At 37.9% G+C, this 25,814-nt stretch overlaps 2 protein-coding genes across 2 annotated transcripts in view; one reads left to right on the forward strand and one right to left on the reverse strand.

Annotated features, from left to right (window-relative positions):
• LOC121367552 overlaps nucleotides 1-6,331 on the forward strand; it is a 105,187-nt gene extending 98,856 nt beyond the window's left edge. The window contains exon 4 of the mRNA XM_041491803.1: nucleotides 6,213-6,331. Within this exon, the coding sequence (XP_041347737.1) occupies nucleotides 6,213-6,280 (68 nt within the window). The 3' untranslated portion in view covers nucleotides 6,281-6,331. The remainder of the gene's footprint in view (nucleotides 1-6,212) is intronic.
• The window catches only part of LOC121367550 (neuroglian-like), a 57,285-nt gene that overhangs the window by 14,459 nt on the left and 17,012 nt on the right, over nucleotides 1-25,814 (reverse strand). Inside the window, exons 2-6 of the mRNA XM_041491800.1 lie at nucleotides 24,420-24,540; nucleotides 16,826-17,119; nucleotides 15,839-16,212; nucleotides 5,725-5,956; nucleotides 1,035-1,165 (exon numbers count right to left, since the gene is read on the reverse strand). Of these exons, the coding sequence (XP_041347734.1) occupies nucleotides 1,035-1,165; nucleotides 5,725-5,956; nucleotides 15,839-16,212; nucleotides 16,826-17,119; nucleotides 24,420-24,474 (1,086 nt within the window). The 5' untranslated portion in view covers nucleotides 24,475-24,540. The remainder of the gene's footprint in view (nucleotides 1-1,034; nucleotides 1,166-5,724; nucleotides 5,957-15,838; nucleotides 16,213-16,825; nucleotides 17,120-24,419; nucleotides 24,541-25,814) is intronic.

Below are 25,814 nucleotides of genomic sequence, written 5' to 3' on the forward strand. Positions count from 1 at the left end.
CAACCTCGGCGAGGAAACAAAAAATGCACTGTGGTAATAAGCTAATATATTAATTTGTTTTAGCAATATACAAATTATATATATATAACTTCGACTATCCCGACTTGTTAGACCTATATAGGTACAGGAAAATTTATGGATAGTCGTATTCTGACTGCCTAAACACCAGGCAAGTACGCCTATGCCCAGTTTATACCTTGACAAATTCATTATTGTTATGGCAAACATACTATAGCCACAAGCGTGACATAGGTAATTATATATACATGCATTACGGTAGTATTTTCTACATACTTGTCTGCCTTTTTAAAATTGATTTTTCTTTTTAAAGTGTAGGCCAACTAAAATGTTTTCTAATTCGGTGTTTACTTAACTGCCGGAATTCTCTGCCAGCGTAATTAACTGCTATCTTCAGCTTTGCATTTATTCGCGCTCACAACGATACCTTTTAACGGACTGTAAGTCAACTATGTTTACTAATTCAAAGAAATTGTCGTTGTCGGTGATTAGCAGAATAGTTACTGCACATTCGGTTGACAGAAAACTGTGAGTTCGCATGTTAAATTTGAGCAAAATTGACATGCACTGTGATCAAGTATGCTTCATGGACTTCTCACAGACGAGTTCCAAGATTTAAAACAATGAAAATTGTGGTTCAGTTATAACGTTTTGGGTGATAAAATAGCGATGTTTTATTATTATTATTATTATTATTATTATTAGTATTATTATTTTTATCGCAAATGAATGTAACTTTCAACTATTATCCATATTTTAGAAAAAAATAAGGTCCTGTAAATCTGTGATAATATGCTTTTAAAACTCATTGCCGATGGAAGTAGGTTGTGGTAAGCGAATCCAGTATCTGGCAACCTGAAATCGGATAGCATAACCACTATATCATATAGCAAAAAAACACTATACAATATAGCAACAACCCCCCCCCCCCCCCCCCAAAAAAAAAAAAAAAAAAAAACCCCCCCCCCCCCCCCCCCCCCCCCCACACACACACACAAAAAACCAACGTATCTTACCTTATACCCTATGAAGCGTCCCCGAATGTTATCTACCTCTTCGTCGACTGATTCCCAGATGAAATGCGCTACATGAGGCTGCACCGGTTTAGTTGGATCCAGTCGAAAGTCTTTGGGAGATGCAACTGGTTCTAGAAAAAAAGAAAAAACAAAGTGTCGAGAAAAATAGTGTACTAGTCATAGATAACAAGTTAACAGTTTCATGTATGCTTATTTAAAGCGGAAAGAAATGGGAAGAGGCGTGTTGTAAGAGGGGTGTTCCGGGGATTGAATCCCCCAGACACAAAGTGATTTTTCTTATTTTTAATCACTTTTCCGACTGTGCATGACCTATATCCTGAATGACCTAAATTTCGCTCGCCATTGTCAGGACCACCCCCTGCAGGGTTTTTTGCAGGGCTGTACTCGAGTACTTCACAGCTGATATACGTCAATAGAATCTAACAGAAGTATGACAGATATTGTTTCTTATGATAGTATGTGACAAATTAGTTTTTTTTAAACGTAGATTATCATGGAGAGACTGGATGGATCAGAACTAATCCGTTCCACCGTCCAACTAATTTTCACAGATAATTACCATAATAATTTCAGAACAATCACGAATAGATAACAATACATGTTTAAATTTTACTATATTATTGTTAAATATTATCATGACATTACATTTATAATTTCATAAGACACATCTGTCATTGGCCATGCCAGAGATCAGACCTGAGATAGACGTGCCTGGAACCTCTGTGGGATAGGGGCACGTTAAAGGGACATTCCTGAGTTTGCTGCATTGTAAGATGTTTCCGACTAATAAAATATTTCTACGATTAAATTTACATATTAAATATATTTTCTTGTTTAGAATATCAGTGTCTGTATATTCAATGTGTTTCTGGTCGTCTTAATATTTGTAAGAAGCCCAAACTGGATTTTGTCTTCAAATAATTTCGTACGTACGAAAAAACATTTTAGAAAATAAAACGAAATTTAACCTACTACTAATATTAGAACGATCAGAAACACGTTTAATATACAGCCACCAATATTTTATGCAGAGAAATGTATTTGATATGTAATTACAATCGTTAAAAATGTATCTATTAGTCGATAACGTCTTAAAAATTGCAGCAAACCCAGGCATGTCCCTTTAATAGAGTTCTGAGTTGAGTTGAGATAAGACACAAATGTAAAAAATGTGAAAGTTATTGAAGTGATTGTATAAAATCTGATTGACGAATTAGAGTCAAATGAAAATTTGAATGAAAGTGAAATATTGACAAGATTATGACTGCTACCAGTGTGTGATGCCTAGAAACAGCTACTGGTTGGACTATACCAAATAAAATCCCATAGGCGACCAAGTTAACGTTTGTGTTTAGAAACACTATATGCAATATATCAATCAAGATATGACCCATAAATATCAGTACTACAATTCCTATCTCAAAGTATTAACTGAAGAAAATGGTACCTTTCATGGCTCATTTTCGGTATAACCAGATGTTTTTACAACACGCCTAGTTTCGCACACAATTTGAGTACTTTTTGTTAAAGGTACCCTATACATGTTTCAAGCACAAGGATACTTGACACAGTGATACTAGATGACATAAAATTGCGTACATATTTTGTTCAGATGAAACTATATTTGTTATCATATCTATCACCAATGACAGGACTTGTGGTGTTAACTTCTCTATCAAAAGTTCGGTGCACCTCGGAATTTGACCCAGCCGGAAGTTATTTGGTTTAGTACTACCTACTATATGTACAAGAGACACGGTTTGAACATTTAACATGTGACAAGACCATGATACAAGATAACGTAATATTAATCAATGTACTTTCAACTCCAGGGGCCTAATTCACTGGTATAACATAAAAAAAGGAGTTCCAAAGACAAATCAATGTTGTTTAAGAGAGCTTAAGAGTTAAGAGTCAGTCTATTGTATTTAACGACACCACTAGAACACATTGATTTATTAAAGGGACATACCCTAGTTTTTGAACACTAAGGCATATGTTTTACTATTAGAGCCGTTTATGATAACTGAAGTCATACTTTACTTAAATTTTATTGTTTGGATTATCCATTCCCGTACATTGGAAGTGTTTTTGGTCATCCTAGTGTTTTTAATATCACAAAATGCATTTCTCATATTTTTAAAAACGCACGTGCGTCTGAAAAGTAACATATATGGAGTACAGTTTTAACATATTTTTAGAGGGTATTTCACCATTTCAAAGTCACATACTCATGTTTCACTCAATTTTAACTTTATCTAAATGTGTTACAGGTTTGTAGATTAAATAAACTTAGTGTTAATTTTCACGGGTTGAAACTAGGGTATGTCCCTTTAATCATCGGCTATTGTATGTCAAATATTTGGTCATTTTGACATATACTCCTAGAGAGAAAACCCGCTAATCTTTTCCATTACTAGCAAGGGATCTTTTATATGCACCATCCAACAGACAGCACATACCACGGCCCCTGATATACCAGTCGTGGTACACTGATTGGAACGAGAAATAGCCCAATGAGCCCACCGACGGGGATAGATCCTAGACAACCTGCGTATCAAGCGAGCGCTTTGCTACTTGGCTACGTCCAACTCCAGAGCCTAAGAGAGATTTGTGAATGAACCCAGAGGTATTATATAAAACAATAAATGTCATATCATAACGCATGACGCTAATATCGTATACCATATAACCAGCTAAATACTTATTTGATCCGTGACTTTTTCATCATATATCATGCATGACATTATTATCGTATGTCACGGTCGAGTGACAATACATACTTGATCTACGACCATCTCATCTATGGCCATGTCTAATGAATAATACAGTGTTATCACATAAACACACCAAATGACGAACCAAGGAATTGGGCGACCACACGAATTACCCATTAGCAAGGACAAATCACCCGTGTGTAGACAAACTACACTTTTAATTTGTCCACAGTTTCGTAAACGAGGTGATTTGGTGGTAAGCTATAGTTAACACAATTACTAGCGTTTACAAAGGACACCCACGGGACCTATATAGTCAACACTACACGAGGGTGGCATCATATACATATTAAAACGCAATTATATCTCGGGCAGAGAGGTCATCTGAAATGTTTTTTACGGACATGATATGGTTGTTTTCATTTTTATTTTAATTTCGTTTTAGTGTTTATGATCCAGTTACGTTCCAAGTACGCTGTTCTAGACACATACTGAGCTAGTTTGGTCCGTATGTTGAGGGATTAATAGTTAGTTGTTAGTGAGAGAATGATTTAATGAATGCTCAACGACACCCCTGGTTAGTGAGAGAGACGTCTGTGTAGTGGTTCTACACCTCATTAATGAGCTGACGGGTGGCACTTGTGAACCTCTCCCAGTCAAACTTTAACCTCTAGTCTGAACAAATCACAATTCCAATTTTACTTTAAAACATATTATTCTTTTACGAACGTGAATGTAAAATATATTTTGAAAGTGTGCTAATGCCACCTACAGTGGGTTTTCTTTAGTCCATATGCAGAATTATCAAATGTTTGATATTCAATAGCCAGTTATCAATATGCCCTAATAGTGTGGTTAAAACAAACTTTAGCTTTTATTGTATATTTACCACCTGCTAGTACCCCAACCCGTAATTTTTTAGTTGTATTATTATTATTATCCACAGACCAATGCCAATGTCAGGTGTTGTGGGAATCCAGAATCACAGCCTTACAATATGCTTTGGGGCGGGACGTAGCCCAGCGGTAAAGCACTTGCCTGATGTACGGTTGGTCTGGGATCGATCCCCGTCAGTGATCCCATTTGGGTTATTTCTCGTTCCAGCCAGTGCACCACAACTGGTATATCAAAGGCCATTGCATGTGCTAACATGTTTATGGGACGGTGCATATAAAATATCCGTTGCTACTAATGGACAAATATAGCCCGTTTTCTTCTCTAAGACTAAAATGTTAAAATTACCAAATGTTCGACATCCAATATCCAATGATCAATGAATCAATGTGTTGTTGTGGTGTTGTCAAACAAAACACATTTTAACTAAGACTATAATAAGTCGGAATTATCAAATGTTTGATATCCAATAGCCAATGTTTAATAAATCTAGTGGTGTCGTTAAACAAAAAAACCTTTAACTATTTATTGTATATTTACCACTTCCTGAGTAACCTCAACCCCTCTGGTTGCGTCGTCGACACCCCCACAGAGTAATTTGTTAAAAAGAAACTAAATTTAATGTTTATTATTCCCAAATCAATGACAATGTCAGGGTTGGGGAGTCTTGGGGCCAATTTCACTAAACATCGCACGTTTACGTCTACGATTAGCAGTCACACGAAAAATTACATCATTACGGAAGATGGAGCATTTTAATGACAAAGGAAAATCAAATATGTGTACTTAAAACCATATTTGTTGTACTATGATAGTAATAAGAATTGTGTTTCAGTCGTGTTTCAGTGCAAAACTAAGCTTACGATATTTTGTGAAATATGGGCTATGGGCCTTATTGCACGAACCAATCTCAGCTGTAAGATCACCTTAAGTTCATAAGACAGTTATGCAGCTAAGGTAATCTTAGTGCTAAGATCGCTTCGTGGAACGGGGCCCAGATTCACTAACTTACACTATGATATTAGTTGCTGTTAATCTATTCTCACGGTAGTGTTTACCTCCTTCCCCCGAGTGGCCGAGGTACACGAACGCTGGTTGGTGTGACTCGCCCAGATCGTTCTCCGCCTTGACAAGGACCTCGTAGATGCCGTACACGTCGTCCACCTCCACCTCAAACGACGACGCCGACGGCTCGTCCACGATCGCCGAGTCCCAGTAGGTGCTGCCACGGGGACGCCAGTAGACGTGGTATCTGAACCCCGGACCGTGGTGGTAAAGGCGATGCATAGGCTGAAAGTCATAGATATTAGAATAAGCATGGGTCCATTTGCAGTAAATCTGAACGTGGGGGAGGAGGGGTATATAGGCCGGTGGTAAAACGATTGCCTAATGCACATACAAATTGTATGTGTGTGGCGTCATTACAGATTGAGTCTGGACTCTAAAAGTTTTATAAGCACGGGCCCTGAACCCGGGACGGTGGTGGTGTAGTCGATGCATAGGCTGAAATTCATTAATATTACAATAAGGATGGATCTATTTGCAGGCACTGTGAACGGGGTGGGTGGAGTGAAGTGGGGTGATGGACAGCCCGGTAGTAAAGCGCATGCCTAATGCGCGGTCGATCTAGGATCGATTCCCGTCGGTGGGTTATTTCTCGTTCCAGCCAGTGCCCCACAGCTGGTTTAACAAAGGTCGTGGTATGTACTATCTAGTTAGTGGGACGGTGAATATAAAATATACCTTGTTTCTAATAAAAAGTGTCACCCATAGAATTTTCTCCAATTATTGTTCTAGTCTTTAACCATATGTCATACGCCTGACCACATAACCGTCATTAAAATATCTTGAGTTCTTCGTTAAATAAAACATTTTTTCTTTTAAACTGGAAAAAAACAAATAGCACTATGAAAAGCATGTGTCTGCACAAGACTGAGTCGAAATGACGTTCAGTCCAGGGCTCCGTTCCACGAAGAGATCTTAGCCCTAAGATCACCTTAAGTACATAACTACCTTATATATTTAAGGTGATCGTAGCACCAAGATCGCTGCGTGGAACGGGGCCCAGGCGCATAATTAAAAGGTGGCCCAAGGTATTCATGCCAACCTCGCATGACTGCTGTCAATAGAAACGTGTACACTAGTGAATACATTAGCATAATGAGGCAATATAGGTGTATACATTAGCTTTAAGAGGAATCATAACCGTCACCGGCCACGGTGGTGTAGTGGTTAAGCCATCGGAAATAAGGCTGGTAGGTACTGAGTTCGCAGCCCGGTACCGGCTCCCACCTACAGCGAGTTTTAACCATTCAGTGGGTAGGTGTAAGACCACTACACCCTCTTCTCTCTCACTAACCGCTAACAACTAACCTACTAACCCACTAACCCACTGTCCTCAACAGACAGCAGAACAGAACAGAACTTTATTTACTCTCAGGCCGTAAACCACGGCATATGAGGTACATAATACAATTATACATATATTTCGACAAGATGGCAAACGTATAAGTATTTCACATAAATAAATAAATAAATAAATAAATAAACAAATACATATATTTATATATACATACATACATATACATAAATACATATCCATATAGGTATTTTAGCCGGGGGACTTAAAGGTATTCACAATAAATTTACAGAAAATTGACAAATTAATGTATTCAGACAGCTGAAGTGTGTGCCCAGGTCAGCGTGCTTGAATCTTGATTGAATATAAGCACGAAACTAATTTGAAATGAAATGAAAATTATCTCCTTTAAGCAGAACAGGGCGTGCATTGAAATACTGCGCATTCTGGGGGTATTTTCAATTGGGTGTGTTATGAAAATTGTGTATGGTTTCAAAAATATAATTATACTCCAAAATCACAAACATACCAGCCTGTGTCAAACGAAAAGCAACATTTATTTTGGTTGTGCATTGTGGTGTTTACAACATGTACAGATAGAGATTATAGAACTGACATACATAACAAAGAAATAGTCTATCTTTTGCAGACATGAGTGAAATAATCATATCATTAGGTGTGCATGGTTGTGTTCGTATATCATGCATGGATACAGATAGAATTGTCATACATAACAAAGAAATAGTCTATCTTTTGCATATACAAGGCAAATAATCATGTCATTACCGTGCGTGTGTGCGTGCGTGTGTGTGTGTGTGTGTGTGTGTGCGTGCGTATGTGTGTGTTGTATTCAATAGTATATAACTCTGACACAACTCGTAGCACGGTCAATATCATGTGTGCGATTGTGTCTTCTGGATCATTTTGAGAATATTGTCAATTGATACTTCATTGGTTGTTGCTTAACATTTTCTGAGGAGTATATAATATCAATTACATTATCTAGTAGGCATTTTTATATAAAAAACGTCTTTATTTTTCAAGCACTGAAACTAGCTGGATATTAACTTAAGAAGATTTATTTTAGGAATATCAGGACAAACGTCTTTTTGTTGGAAATACGTCGTCTGCTTTATATGTTTCCAGTAATTGAAAAAAACTAATTTATTGGTTTTCTGCTAACATTACTCTAACTGGTCCACTTCTTGTGTTAACATGGCAATAACATTCATCCGGTGTTATTACGCCTAGCGTTAAGAGACTGCCACAAAGATCTATGTGATTTGGGAAAGCTCTCTAACAAGAGGAGATTTTTCAATCAATCTCTTTTAGGCGATTCACAAATCATCGAGTTCTATGCCATGTGTTTGACGACTGAATGTGAATCTGGATTGGCTTCCAGGGCCGTGTTTAGCCGATAATAATTAGAGGGAGTAAAGAAAGAAGGAGAAGAAAACACACACACAAAAAACCCCAAACAAACAAAAAGAAAACAAATCCCCAATCAATTGGGGCACAATAAAACAGGATGTTTTCCATTTAAAACAATTACCGGGTGTGTGTTTTTTTGGTTTTCTGGGTGGTGTTTTTTTGTTGTTGTTTTTTATGTGTTTTTTTGTCTACGATGAAACCAGTCCTGCTCTCTCTCCCTTATATACAGCCTTGAGATCGCTAACATGCTGGAGTAAAACGAATTGGGGCCTAGCAATAAAAGGTTTTAACCAGTGGTGTAGTGGTTAAGCCGTCAGAGTTATTAAGACTTGAGACTTGTTAAGACTGGTAGGTTTTGCGTACCGGTGTAAAAGGAACGCAGGTCTGGGAATACTCTAGGAATAGTACACCTCCATTTCTAGGATCCATAGTCCTACCTGGACTTCCATAACTGGTTTATGTTTAAGTAGTTTTTTCCTATGACGTGTATTCCTACCGGGTTTAAATTCCCTTAACATCAGCTCCAAAACTGAGTTACGTTTAATGACACAATGAATAGGTCTAATGTAACTCCCACCAACCACTAACCCACTTTCCTGGATAGACCGTCCATATAACTGAGAGGTGTGCCCAGCCAGTCCATATAACTGAGAAGTGTGCACAGCCAGTCCAGATAGCTGAGGTGCGTGTCTAGACAGTCCAGATAGCTGAGGTGCGTGTCTAGACAGTCCATATAACTGAGAGGTGTGCCCAGCCAGTCCAGATAGCTGAGGTGCATACCTAGACCGTCCATATAACTGACATGTGTGCCCAGCCAGTCCAGATAGCTGAGGTGCGTACCTAGACAGTCCATATAACTGAGATGTGTGCCCAGCCAGTCCAGATAGCTGAGGTGCGTACCTAGACAGTCCAGATAGCTGAGGTGTGTACCCAGACAGTCCAGATAGCTGAGGTGCGTACCTAGACAGTCCAGATAGCTGAGGTGCGTACCTAGACAGTCCAGATAGCTGAGGTGCGTGTCTAGACAGTCCAGATTGCGGAGGTGTCTGGATATATAAACACGAAAATAAAATAGCAATGAAAATAGATAAAACGGAACCTTTATACCGAAAGGCCACCTTTTCGTATGATTTGTTTTTCTGAGTACTAGTAATTACAACAACCACCCCTCCCCTCGATACGCGCTCGATACGGCCCTCGGGTCACCAATAACAGTTGGGATTTCTCAATCAATCACTCCGAGACGATGCACAATTCATCGGGTCCTATAAAAATTTCTAGGACGACCGACTGCGAGTGTAGACTCGACTCGTCTCTATGCCGTGTTTGTATAGCGATGTAATCTCCAATATCACTCGCAGACTCCTTTGTCGCGCGATGTTGATTAATGTAATATTGACGCAGTGTAGACGTTATCACAAAGATATCTTTCAAAACCAATAGCCTGCTTGGATAAATATATCTGTTGTTAAATGTTTACTTGCACAGAGTAGGAGAGAAATTAAATAGCAAGTAATATTGATAAATGAAGACGGTAAATTAATATGGGGCTTATAGGCATGTTACCAACAGGAGAATGAATATAGCTCGGTGGTAGAGCAATCGCATGATGAACTCAGCGTAATCGATATCGCTCTGTCAACTCCGTTTTCAATGTCCCAACCAGTGCTACAAGACTGGCGTATCAAAGACATTGCTGATCCTGTCCTGGACGGAGGAGCCGACCGAGGCCGGTACCTGTGCCCAGGACAGGCGTGCGCTACAACAGCTTGCTCTGAATGTGCACGTTAAACACTCTGATCCCTCCTAACCTTGCTAATCATTTTCCTCTTTATGGGAAAATGTTACCGGCCTCGGTGGTATTGTGGTTAAGTCATCGGACATACGACTGATAGGTACTGCGTACCGGCTCCCACCTATAGCAAATGTTACCGGCCTCGGTGGTATTGTGGTTAAGTCATCGGACATACGACTGATAGGTACTGCGTACCGGCTCCCACCTATAGCAAATTTTTAATGACTCAATGGGTAGGTGTAAGACCACTACACCGACTTATCTTTTACTAACCACTAACAAATAACCACTAACCCACTATCCTGGACAGACAGCCCAGATAGGTGGTGTGCGTGACCAGGACAGCGTGCTTGAACCTTAATTGGAAATAAGATGAAATGAATGAATAAAGTCAATGTTGATCTGTCACAGGGATCCTATAATACCCGTAACTGAATAAAACACGATTATCCAAATATTTCTCCTAACTGTATATCTATTAGATCTCTCTGTATCGGGCAGTCCAATACCCGAGTGGCTCGTCTCTAGGTGTAATCAGAGATAAGATCTTATATAAAGTATATAATATATAGCACGTTAGTTCACTAGAAAACACAAACAAAACACAATACACTTTGGAATCTGTATTAACCTTAAGCTGACAAATATATTTGCCGCAGTTAATTAATTAACAACAACAATAATAATAACAACCCAGAACTGATCACTTAATTAGTTAATCACTAGGTGTCTAGTTTACACAATATTCTAATCACTTCACCGTGATACAACACACGCACGTGTGATAATTGAGAAACGCTGCCAGGGGAACTTAATTAATAAAGGAATTACAACTCTATTCCTAACTGGTTAATTTCTAATTAACCTTTAACTACTCATTCAGTAACCTTGTAATACAAAATTAATACTGGTACCTATCACAATAAAGACAATAACCTACAGTTTACCTAGGTCCTCTAGGATGACTGGTTAAGCTTTAATAATTTCAGAACAGTGAAGCCTACAATTTATTTCGTCAGATTACCGGAACCACTGTCTAAATAATATTGGTATAATACAGTATTAAAATATGTAAAGTCTTATCAATCACATCAAGGTTATACAACAGAGCAGAAATATATATTTACCAGTCCAAACGGACACGTTCCCCGGAAGCCTTCCAATATGTTTCTCTCCGATATCTCTAAAATCCTATCTATTTATTATTAAAAAATCCGAATATCGCCTGGGGGCACATCGCGGTACTCCCCCTATCATGTGATATTTCCACAGCGACCAAGACGGCATTTTTATCTTAGATGATCAGACTAGCTGTCGCCATTCCGCTAGGAATACAAGGTCGTAAAACAGAACTCGCGGAGGTATTACGTAACTACTGGCCACATGGCCTCCGCACCTGGTCTGGATGTGTATTAGGGGGTACGGTCGCGCGGGGGTATTACGTAACAACGTGCCCACCTGGTCTTATGTGCATATTGGGATACCGTCGCGCGGGGGTATTACGTAACCAAGCTGCACACAGCCCTCTAAAACCATTAACATCGCCACAGGCGAAAAAAAATAAGAGCATGTTCCGTCACATGATCTTTGATAGCATTTGCCAATATGGTGACAGAGTATTTCTTCTTCACACTCTAGGTCATCGGTTTAATTCACATGTATTGCATTCTCTTACTGGTCAGTTAGTCACAATGACACTTTTAAGAAAAAGAAGTGGGAAATATAAAACGAAAAGAGAATATATTGAGATGGAACATGTAAAATCATTTTAATCTTTTAGTGAGTGATACTTTGTCTCCAAATAATGGCTTACCCTGTAATCCGCCGTTCGTGTTAGATTTCCGTAGATCGACTGTAAAATGCCTCTGTTCACAAAACTATTTTAAGCTCTCTTAAGTTCTCTTAAGCAACATCGCATCATCTTTGCATGCCTTTTTGCATTGCACTGGAATATCGCTAAGATGTGAGACTTTAGTAAGTTAGGCCTCTGAGTTGTCTGATGATCTGATGATCCATTCTAGCGATGTAATGGAGGAAGCCATGATCTGCCGTCACGAAGTAATACTTATAGAATACAGAACTACAAGACAAGTTTTTTCCCTACAAATTCTTAATACCTCTTCTTCTGGTTTAATAGAGGAAGCCATGATCTGTCCTCAGAGTAAATACCAACAGCATACGGAGCCACTAGAAACCATTTTTTAATGTTTAATTCTGGAGATCTTTTTGTCTGTTTTAATGGCTGAAGCCATGCCCTGCTCTCATAGTGTAATACGTACAGACCACACAGCTACTAACTATAGAGACAGTTTTTCGTAATTTTTAAGATCTGGTTTTTTTTTGTATTCTGATATAACGGACGAAGCTGTAGTCTTGTCTTGCAGTGTGATATCTACCGACAGCCCACACAGCCACCAGAAAGCTGTATGACAGTTAGGGTGTTTCTAATCGACGACCGTATAACAGAATTCAGTTTCTAAACGGAATAATTCTAATCTGCGTGAAGCCAGCACGGTGTTGTTACTGATCGTGTTTTTGTACAGACCGAACACCACCGTAACGGATATCAGCAGGCTATCTGCCACAGTGAGTGACACGACTTGTCACTGAACATGTTTAAAGCTGCAATCTTGAAAATATACCGAACAACAAAAGAAACGCAAATTATTTTAATATACTTTTTTTTTTCGTGATAAAAATTAATTCCATAAGTAGACTGTCACAAACTGGCCTAATATGTTCATAAGATATTGGTAATTTAAATGGACACAAGAGAAAAAAACAGAAGTAAACTAAAGTAATATTTGCGTTTCTTATGTGGTTAAGTATATTTTAAATACTATTTTAACTATGTAGAACAGACTCTCCGTAGTATTTATTTAACCATCGCACGTCACTCTTCTCACTAATCTTCGTAACATAAAAAAATATTATTTTCTATTTTATCACACAGAAACGGGGCACTATTCTATAGTTTTGTGTTAAAAATATTTTTAAAACCCCCACTTAAACACAAACAAAACCATGGTCTTTATCTATAGGCAGCTGACAATACAGTTGGTAGCAACAACACACGCGATTGTTAATAACTGTAATTGTGTTTAGTTTGTATTAGTGAATGTTGTTATATCGTGGTCAGGCGATATCGAATCTTTAACAGATATCAGCGGGCTATCTGACAAGTTAAGTGACATATCTTGTCGCCGAGTATATTTAAGCTACTATAATCAATAAGTACTTTCAATGCTTGATGGATGACATACGCGTTTTCGGTCCGCCGGTCACCGATCGATTTATCTTTTATGGTTGTTCGTGTCACGGGATATGGTGAATAGATTGGGATGTTACCAACCGTTTCTAAACGTGTGCTCTGTCAGTCGAGCGAGATAGTATCTCTTTAAAATAGATCACTGATGCATTAGGGTTAACAGTACTATTACTGCGAGCATGTTATCGCAAAATATCAAATTAGTAAAATGTTATAGTGCTGTCAACGCAATTACTTCATCTATTCAAATATAGATATAGATTAATTTAACAAATCAAAAACATTAAAAACAAAACAACCACCAAAACAACTCATACATTATGAATTTTCGAATAGGAATTATCGTTTCGAGTCTAGTATTGAATCATTTTATGTCGTTGTCAAAATGGCGAGCCACAAAAGGAATAGAATAGAATAGAATAAAATAAAATAGAATAGAATAGAATTGATGTTTAATGACACCCCAGCACGAAAATTACATCGGCTATTGGGTGTCAAACTATAGTAAATGCAAAAAAATAATGAGCCAGAAAAGGAATATTAATTTTGTTTCACGATGCCTTAGCGCATTAGAAACCATTGACACTTGGCTGTTAACATGCCGATTTTTAATAACTCAACGTGCTCTAGTGGTGTCGTTAAACAAAACAAACTTTAACTTTTAGCATGGCTGTTCGGTAATTTAATATAAAATGTTAAACAGGAAACCGGCACTCAAACCATCTGTCGAATAAAAGCCATGGAACCTTTCTACAAACAGGACAACACATACAGCATTCTTTGATACACTTCAATCGAATATAACCACCTCGCACTGTAAGAGGTGTTTACTAATGGATAATGGTGGTTTGTAGGACAAACAAATGTATTACGTTAAACCAATCACGTGTTAAAAGTCAGAGCTACATTGTTGGACTGGTTATCATTGTTTTACCCCGCCCGTGTTACAAACGATGTCAATTGTCGACTGATTCCGGTTTAAAAACATTGATTCCAAACCAATGGTTCTTCCGGGCTTCACTTGATTGCGTTAAGCCCTGCACTAAACAGACAATTAGTATTCAGTGCAGGCCGCACATTTGATTAAACGTCCATCAAAAGGATGTAGCTCAGCGTTTGAGCATCTGCCTGAGGTGCGATAGGTCATGGGTTCAGTTTTCGTTAGTGGACGTCTTGGGCTATCTTCCTTCAAGAATGCCATTAAACCACAATTGCTCTCTTTGTAGGAGAGTGCAAACAAAATAATCGTTGCTGTAAAAACAGCTGAAGCCAAAAACCATTAATTCGTTTATAATCGTATCTCTGGTTTATGTAGTCGAAAAGATGTTATGCTGCCGCCATGAATCATACCAATTGTTCCTCCATAGGATTACTGATATTTCCCAGAGCGATATATTATACATTGTCTTAAGACGACTGCCACTCCCATCACCATTTTCATAAATCTATACTTGCACGCGACGTAACGCAATGGCTACTTAGTTGTGATGATATGAACTGATGAAAACTGTCAAAACAGTGATTTTATCAAGTGTTCGCGAAATATGAAATATGTCCCGCAATGAACACAATTTCAAAATGAATATATCACACGCCATTATATGAGTATGCTTATGAATGAATGCTTAATGACACCCCAGCACAGAATTACACATCGGCTATTGGATGTCAGCACACACCATTTTAGCCAGCGATATGCCATGTCGGGAAATAACCTCTAAATGTGAACCATTGAATGCCACAAACCAAATGAAACAAAGTTTGTTTTATTTAACGACACCACTAGAGCTCATTGATACCATAATCATCGGCTTTTGGATGTCAAACATTTGATAATTTTGACATATAGTCTTAGAGAGGAAACCTGCTACATTTTTCCCTTAGTTGCAAGGGGTCTTTTGCATGTACCATCCCACAGACAAGATAGCACATACCACGGCCTTTCACATACCAGTTATGGTGCACTGACTGGAACGAGAATAAACCCATTGGGACCACCGACGGGGATCGATCCTAAACCGATTGCGCATCAAGCGGCGCTTTACCACTGGGCTACTTCCCGCCCCGTCTGTGACTAAATGATATAGCTTTACTTCGTGGTATCTCGTGTAGGAAGTAGATTTAGAAAGTGCAGTAGACCTTTAACCGATATAACGAATTTGTTTTGGGCAGCCACGTATGTTTCAGTGACGTAGTAACGATATGACACATGGGCGACACAAGCTATAGTGCGTGTGGGTGGGGTAGAGGGCAACACATTAAACATGTTATCTATGTAGTAAATGATAAAAACGACCATGAGTTTGTAGTACTACTTACTGTCCATACTATAGAAAGCATTCCCTTTTTATCCGTCCGCGTGTGAACATCTTTCGGGTTTCCGTCTGGTCTGTCAGGGGGTGGGGTACAAGTCCTGTCAGTCACACTGCTCGGGTCGCTAATGCCAACCGCATTTTTGGCCACAATGCGAAAGGCGTACGTGCCCCAAGGGGCCAGGTCAATGAAAGCACTCTGGACGTTTCCCCGGAACGATTCGTAATACTGGTGCCACGAGTCCGGGTCGTCCGTCGTGTTAAACTGGATGAAAAATTCTGAAATCTTAGCGCCATTGTTTCCACTTGGTTGCCACACAATTTCAGCAGAATGTCCATGACAGCTGATGATCTGAACCTCCTGTGGTGGATCAGGAACACCTAGGTAAAATAGAAGAAAATTTATGTGAATTGCCCATCAGTTCGCAGCGTGTTTAAAAAAAACTTACATTATAATATAAATATACATATAATTATCGGTAATGATAATGGTAAGGAACTTCGAATTAAGTGATACAAAACAAATAACAAATCTTATCAATGTATACTGTTTGAGGGATTTAGCATCAATAAACACAGATTAAATTAAAATTCATTTTGGATTAATCTGAATTTAAATTAAATTCTACAGACCAAACATAGGTTTCGCCGTGTTTTAGTTTGTGTCGGTTACAAAACGTGGAACTTCAAAGGAAGAGAGAGAGAGAGAGAGAGAGAGAGAGAGAGAGAGAGAGAGAGAGAGAGAGAGAGAGAGAGAGAGAGAGAGAGGGGGGGGGGGGGAGATAATGGCAGAGAAAGATGGACAAAGATACTGAGACAGACGCAGGACAGGGAGCAGGCGAACCACTGAAGTAGTTAAAACTCCGAGGATCATACTAGATATAACTTAAAACCCCTTCTTACCCAACATTTTACCCTAAATATTACTCTGTGTTCCCGTAAAGTGGTGCCTTATTGTTTCGTACTAATGTATGCAATGGTCAGTATCTCATACCTCTAACAGTGAGATGTGCACTAGAGATATCCACATCCGCACCGACGGTGGCTCTACACGAGTAGACGCCGGCGTCTGTTAATTCCACGCTGTGGATGTTGAGGATGTATTTGTTCCTGTCCACTTTGAACGTGTATTTGCCAGACGTGTTCCGTAAAATACTCCCATCATGCTTCCACGTGACCTGCAGCCTGTGCTGATCCCGGGGGTTGAGGGATGCCTTGCACGCGAACTTGGCGCGAGCCCCCTCGTCCTCCACTAGGTTCTTCAGCTGGTTCTCTATGTACACCGAGGCTGAAATAGTAAAACATAAACCTAATCAATGGCTATGTTCAATAAAACCTGCTACAACAAGTGAACTCTATAAACATATAGGGGCGAGACGTAGCTCAGTGGTAAAGCGTCCGCTTGATGCGCGGTCGGTCCAGGATTGATCCGCATCAGTGGCCCCATAGGGCTATTTCTCGTTCCAGCCAGTGCTCCACAACTGGTATAACAAAGGCCGTGGCATGTACTATCCTGTCTGTGGGATGGTGCATATAAAAGATTCTTGCTGCTAATCGAAAAGAGTAGCCCATGAAGTGGCGACAGCGGGTTTTCTTTCTCAATATCTGTGTGGTCCTTAACCATATGTCCGACGCCATATAAACGTAAATAAAATGTGTGGAGTGCGTCGTTAAATAAAACATTCCTTTTATAAACATACCACTTGTCTTAAGATACCACACTGCTGTTTTTCAAATTCATCATTCAAAACACACACAACAGTCACTGGTCTTATGAAGAATTATAATAACTAAATGAATGAGTTAGCATGGTTAAATGTGACACATTAATTAACTAAACGATTGCACACAACCATTAATTATTCCACGCAATTCAATACAATTCTTGTGAAAATATATTCTGTGTAATAGAACAAAATCACGATGGCTACAATTCAATTCAATTCATTTATTTTCCTTATACCTTATGACACATAAGAACAAAATAATACACATTTAAATCAGAAACAAGATTTTGGCAAGATGGTAAATATTATAGCAATAACGGTAACTACAATACAGTACTATAATTATAAGGCATAATAGTAAATACTTTTTGCACATTCATGTAGAGATATATGTATAGGACGATCGATTCTAGTGGGGGACACAGTAGAGTATAGTTACAGTAAATTTCTACGCTTAGCTGTAGCAGCATAAAGAAATTTACAGATATTGTTAATAACTTTGACGCTAGGGTTGCGTAATAATTGGATAAGTTTGAAAACTGAAGGGTTAATGTAATAATATTTCTTAATGCATACACGCGGAAAAAAAGTTCCTGTGCACCAAATGATTGCATATAGAATATAATTTACTTGAAATCTGGTTATAAAATTTTCAGTAACTGAACGTGTAATCACTCCCGTCGATATTCCAGCGGTGTCCTGTCAATTGCACGAACTATTCATACTTTGTGATCACACGTTGCATTACTAGCATTCTTGGTCACGTGCTCCTGTTTGACGTCATTTTTTTTTATCATTGGACTTTAAAACTATTGTATGGATTCTCATCACTCAGAAAAATATTTTTGTTGGTATCTGATCGTCGACAGTGTGATGCCACGCCTCCCAGAAAATGGACTCCTTCGAACGATGGGTATGATTGAGGTTATAACGGCACAAACGCTGTTGCTAGTAATTTTGGTATTCATCGGTGTTCATCAGAACACTATGCAATATCTGCGGAGATGTTCTCGACAGTTTAGGGGTACTAGGGGTCTTCCATGTTTAGGGAGTCGACACGTGACGCCACGTCAGCAAATCGTCAGTATTAAGCGGGTGCACATATGGAATCATTTGGAAATGATACGTTTAACATCCTAATGCATCTCTAAGTTAAGGCCAATCAGTGGAAGAACTGAACGCAACCGATTAGGTGATAACAAAGTACGATCTTGACCGTACATCAGTACGTTGTTCTGTTACATCATCACCGACGACGCACCAAGCATTGTGTAGACAGTACTCCAAATTCAGAAGGCAGGAGAGGATCACCGTACTTTTAACAGATAAATAGTAAATCTATGTACTTCACAAAATTTTAAAATTTTAAAAATATAAGTCCTACTGAATTTTAATGATGCACAGGAATATTTCACACGCAATTCAATGGACAAACGAGTATAAAGTGGAATTCACCCTCTAGCTCTCTTATATTACATATTGAACATATGCGATCACTTCTGTCCAGGCCAGAATATCTTCCGGTTTCAACATTTAAAGAGTGACTGCTAGTTTTAGGGAGTGAAAATCAACAAAGGTGTACCATCAACACTATCGGTAAGCCACCCTTATGACAGTGCACCGCTACACGTTTGCTGTTATACAAGTAGCAGTATACCATAACACAGGTGTTACAGGTAGTACTAAATATATCAACTAACTTCAAATACTAACAAAGTCCCCAAAACCTAGAGAATATCTAACGTCACATGTTTGCAGAGAGAGAGAGAGAGAGAGAGAGAGAGAGAGAGAGAGAGAGAGAGAGAGAGAGTCAGATTGATTAATAATAGTAGTAGTAGTATCAGCAGCAGCAGCAGTTTTAGTAGTAATAGTTGTAGTACTAGTTGCAGTAGTAGTAGTAGTACTAATAATGAACGTTCCTTGATGAAACTTCCTAGTAAAAAAAGTCATATTAATAAATTTTATTTTAATACCGCAATATTTGTCGTGATGTATTGGCAAATTGCTGCTAAGTGCAAACGTAATCGTTTTGAAAGCTTTCGTCCTCTCTGGGATGTTACCACACTGACAAATCAACCTCTGATGCGGGGTAATGCACTTCGGGTTTGGAACGCTAGCTGGTGCATCAAAAAACGATGGCATAATCATTTCAATAACCCAGAAGTAGTCACGCAATATCAGCACGAATAAGACGTTAACGACAACATGACGACTACATCGTAATGACAACATGTAGTAAATTGAATTCTGTCTGCTGTGAATACTCATAAAATGCTTATTTTATTTCTCCATAGAAGATCAAATACACAAACCCATAATCTAATTCACGCTATTGTCTCGCGTCCACGACAAAGTATAAAAAAAAACCCCTGTTTTTAAGTTGTTTTTCTCTTTAAAGTTCTTTTTATATTATTTTATGTATTTTAATTGAATTTGTGTTAACAATCTGAACAATAAAACCATCAATGCATTCAAAAATGTCAAGTCAGCTGTCAAGAGTTTTATCTAAAGAAATACCGCTATTATACACCCATCCTAATCCGCTGCAAAATAATGTATTGTCCAGTACAAAAACCCCAATTCATCGGGATTGGCTGTCCTCCTATACCAAATACCCATTCGACTCTGCTTCGTGCAGATATACAGTCTTTATCGTGGATAGATTTTGTGTCGTTTGTATTAAGAAGACTGCCACTTCCAAGCCCCTTTTTCTTAACCTGCGCAAGTGTTTTAGATAGTTGTGATGTATTGTTGCTTATGAAACACTGCCTACTGTGATGGTAACAGGTGTTCGCGAAACTATCCCCTGCCCCACCGGTGGCACCGCTATGATTACATCCAATAATTGCCAAGTCCAAGCTGATGACATTGGTTCAAATCCCGTCAAAGCTGGCTCACATTTTCGTTCATCTTTTTCATCTATCACTCTCTGCCTATTATTCGCACTATCGTAATATAAAATCCTTTTCTTACACGATTTCAATCTGTTTCCACCCTGTCTGTCAGGATTTTTCGACTACGTCTTCTGAGCTGTCCACACCATCGCCTATCTGTCTCAACTCCCTCCACGGTTGCCGTCTCTGTGCACTTCCTTGCATCACCTGGCATCCTCGTCATCTGCTGCTAATGAAGCTGGTCTGACCCACGGCACTAACGACCGCTTGTAGTAGGGGAACACAGTAGGTCGTTACAAATGCCTCTTAACAATGCCACATGTAACTACTCTGAAGTGATCAGCCTAAGCCAACAGCTAAAAGCTAATGGGAAATGGCAGGTGTGTGGCACAAATAGCCACAAGAGTCACGCATCTGTTGTGTTTGCAGAGACAAGGACTAGGATGTTGAGATGGAAAGCGACAGGGATTGAACAAAATAGGAGCTGCGAGATTGGGAAGACATGAGATGGAATCCAAAGGAGAGAAAAGAAAGTGGCAGTGGAATAAACATAATAATTAATAAAGTTCGTTGTCTTATAAACCCTGATCTAAACTAATGTTTACTAAGCAGGATGATTCCCCAACAGGTCCAGCATGTTCCATGCACCCTACAGGAAATTAATAAAGTCCGTTGTCTTATAAAGCCTGATCTAAACTAATGTTTACTAAGCAGGATGATTCCCCAACAGGTCCAGCATGTTCCATGCACCCTACAGGAAATTAATAAAGTCCGTTGTCTTATAAAGCCTGATCTAAACTAATGTTTACTAAGCAGGATGATTCCCCAACAGGTCCAGCATGTTCCATGCACCCTACAGGAAATTAAAGACAAACAGGCCAACAGTTGCTTACATTGAAACTTTAATGTTGAAGCATTCACCTATATAAGGAAGGAATGTTTTATTTAACGACGCCGTCAATAATCTAAACATCTGACCTCTGGTGGGATTGAATAAATCGTCACATTCCGTCTTGGGAGCCATTAGTTAGATTGATGTATTCGGTGATATATCATCTAGGATTAAATTCACACACATTTGTTGACTGTAGTAACTCTTGGGAATGACATCAGATTGGTATCAGATGGACATATTTATATTAGACTTTTTGCCCTTCCAGACTGGAGATTATTCTGTGGACGGATGATACATCACGCATTTCAAAGACCGTATATACAGACAGACAGCACAATGGTGTGGAAGACTGTCTCGGTCTATGTAACCTGATGTGAAAGCACTTTTGATTGTGATTCTTGAATGCTACAAAATATTGTTTTTCTAAAATATTCTATTCTGATTTTGGCACAAAATAGCTTTTGTATGCATTTCTTGTAAGCATTTACTTTTAAAATATACAAATGCTGACATCTACTCTATAGTAACAATAGCTCGTTTATTTTAAAAAAATCGCTGATTTCATATTGTTTGAAGATTGTTACCTTCACACCCCAATCCATATCACTGGCAAAAGGAAAAGAAGACTGCACATTTTGGTTGCAGTGTGTCATGCATGCGTGCCATTCCAGGGTGTATGCAACCACATCAATTCCAACAGATGAAAATAGTAATATATGTGGGTAAAGCTACCTAAGGTCTATTTCTCAACTGACAACCACGTTTTTATATACCAAAGTTAAAAAAAACCCAACCAAAAACATATATCATGGGAGATGTCCATCAAATTGTATCTGCAATGCAAGATCCACTTTCATTTAAAAAAAAAACCATGCATTTGTTTTAAGGAAAATTATGTTATGCCAAACAGTGTTAATATTACTTTATTCTACCTTCAGAAAAAACTAAATTTCACTTTCTCCTTGAATTAAATTACTCATGTATTCTTAGCTAGCTGAACAACCTTACTGAATTTATATTCTCGAGAGTCCCATGAGCTAAATAAATGATATTTTACGAGCACTGCTAATTAATTCAAACGAAACTTAAAATGAGCCTATCGAATAAACGAAAACATTCGGGAAAACGGGAGCGGTTGGGATGAGCGTATTTCATTGGTAATTGGAAATGCCGGGAATGTCTCAGCTCTTTGGATCTGGTCTCATCTGGCAATTCCTTTAGTCTGCTTCATCTGTGAGGGACGAGCGCGCGGACCAATCCAGTTACCAAGGAGGAATGCTTTGTCTCAGGGATCAGTCCGTCAGATTTAACTCGTTGCAGCACGGCGCAGGGATGACATTGCCGTTTATCTTGCAGGCTCACCTTTCATAATGTAATAATGGCGGTGCAGGCAAATGTTGTTAGAAAGGGAAAGTTGATTTATTACTGGGAGATATCGGCGGTAACTAATGTCATTTCATCAGATCTGTCTACGGTATTTTCAGAGATATGTGTGTGAGAGAGAGTTTGATTGCTGAAAATTATGTCCGCTTGCATAGGCTGTCTAGATAATCAGATATGGGATATAATTTATTTTATCATATTAATGAGATTGCAATGTATAGATATGGTCAAAGTTATTATTTGAACGTACTGACATTTGATGATTAATCTTTGAGCATACTAGGCGATAATAAATGTATTACGTCTGTATAATAATAATAATAATCATAATAATAATAATAATAATAATAATAATAAACAGTAATAATAATAACAGTAGTAAATAATAATAATAATAATAAACAGTAATAATAGTAGTAATAAATAATAATAATAATAATAATAATAATAATAAAGTGTTTTGTGAACTGTGTGAAAAAAAAAGCCGTAAATATTATTAATCCCGTTAGTCGCATCCCGTTGACGTTAGTTCAAGTGGTATGTCTATGGTTTGCGTGCCAGAAGGTAGGTTATTTTACTCTCAAAATATATATTATAGACTCAAATACAAAATCTGCATTTTCCATGCCCCTCGTTTGCCATGCCATTAAAAGTAAAATTTAATCTATACAATCTGATGGTAATTTGTTAAGAAACGGTTTTTATTATTATTAATTTTTTAATTATTTGTTTTTATATATATATATATATATATATATATATATATATATATATATATATATATATATATATATATATATATACTCTTCAAAAAAGTAGAGGAACTCTAATAAGAATTTACAATTGCCAAAATTGCAAGGTATATTAGCTGTGGGGAATGGTTATATGATAATAGTGAATTAATTGGGCAAACATTAAAACCGGTAGTTGAGTATTACAGTAGGATTTATGACCACCAAAGATCTTGAAGGACGATTAGGGTCAAAAGTGAAATTTGAAAGTTGACGGTTTTTTTATAGTAAATCGCAAATTATAACAATAAAAATGACTAAAACCAAAACAATAACAACTGTATGATCAACAGAATGAAAAAGATTGACAGAAATAATGTTCCACAGTGATTAATATTGACCTTCCTGAAAATTGTCAAAATCGAGAATGACACCCGACGCACACGTACGGGGCAACTGCGTGATGCACGTGCAAACTATGGAATGTGTTTCGGCGTATTGATAAACAGACCTGAACGTTCTTTACTAGGATGTCTGTGGTCAAAACGTATGTTCGGTCTAATAGTTGATATTAACATTAATATTTCAGGTTCCCCTACTTTGTTTGAAGAGTAAAATGTAATGTTTAATATAGGTTTTAGAATATATAATTATAGAGTAATACATCGGTTCTCTTTTGAAACAAATGGATTATTCTTACATAGAGTCAGGGACGTATCTGGTATACAATAACTAGATTTACCGTAAACCCAAATCAGGGCACTCTAATAATATTATGTGACAATCAACAAATCAACAACTTTTTATGTTCTTTGTTTCGGTTTTTCCTGTTATTGCTGGTTTGTAAGTTCGTTTGGTGTGTGTATATGTGTGTGTTGATGGGTGGGTAGTGGGGGAGGGCTGATGGGGGTGAAGAACAACTGTTATCATTAGGACGGAACCTGCGCCCAATACTCACCTGTGATATAAGATACGAAATACAGCAGGTAAACCCAGGTGTACCAGCCAGTCATTGTCGACGTGTATATAGATCACATCTTGTGTTCGTGTCTTCCAGTCGACCTCCGTCAAAAGGCTATCTGAAATAATCAAATACATCTTTTGTATAAAGCAGTAATCATATTAATATCTCCTAGAGACAATAGAATAGAATAGATGTTTAACGACACCCCAGCACGAAAAATATATCGGCTAATGGGTGTCAAAATATGGTAATCCTAGATAGCAATATATATATATATATATATATATATATTTATTTATTTATTTATTACACTGCGGTGACGGAGATACCCGTGAGAGATTTTTCATATCCCACAATGTGAGATATGCTTTTTGAGAGGTCATGACCTCCGATCACATGATCCACGGAACTAATTTAACTGATTCATAAACAACATGCCATTAAAACTTTACGTTCGTGGCTAGATGCAATTAATAAAAAGAAAATAAATTAAAAGAAATAATACATTTTACATATAAAACTTTGTTTTTCGTTATGAAACCAGAACAGTTTACATTATTAAATAAATAAACAAAAATATTTGAAAAGAAATGTTTCACGTCTGCTGTCGCTTAAGTGTTTTCGCAGCGTTAAAATGGCCATAAAAATATACAAAGCATCAACAACTACAGCCACATTTTCACAACACAGCACCGTGAAATTAGTCATATTCTCAGTAACACGGTATCGGACCACCAGTCACGTGCTTTGGAAATGCACTCGACAGACACAACTTCAACGAAAATGATTGATTCTTGTACTACATCTTCTACAAATCTTCTTGGCAAATTGTCTTCAATTTTGTCTGCTCCAATATATGGTGGAACCATAAATATTAACTTTTGTAAACACAATAACGATGAAACTGAATCTCCTGAAAGCAAGCCCAAACGTCGAAAACTCACACGTGACACTGAGACCGACGCACTTTGAATTTTGAAAGTTTAAACGTTTTGCAGAAAACTCAAATGATGGACTTTGAATAGTAATTGTTATATTATAGTTTATTAAACTAATATTCTGTTTACTACTAGAGTGTGTTATTTGTTTTAATTATTTTTATTTTTGGGATGGAGGGACTCTATGACATTGCGAAAGCATAAATACTTTAATAGTATAAAAAGAGTGCATAGGCAAAGAAGGGTTATGCGCTCTGAATCACTTCGCTGTTTTGTTTACGTTCAGTGTCTTGTTTAGTGAGAGACAAAAAATATATTTAGCGACTCAAATTAATAATGTAGCTCGTTGTAATAAATAGAATACTATACTCGTCCCCGTGAGAGACCGTTTATATTACAACTCGTGTGTTGTCGATCGTACATCATTCGCTTCCGCTCGTGATGTACGATC

The sequence above is a fragment of the Gigantopelta aegis genome, chromosome 3 (assembly GCF_016097555.1).
Source record: "Gigantopelta aegis isolate Gae_Host chromosome 3, Gae_host_genome, whole genome shotgun sequence".
Classification (NCBI taxonomy): Eukaryota; Metazoa; Mollusca; class Gastropoda; order Neomphalida; family Peltospiridae; genus Gigantopelta; species Gigantopelta aegis.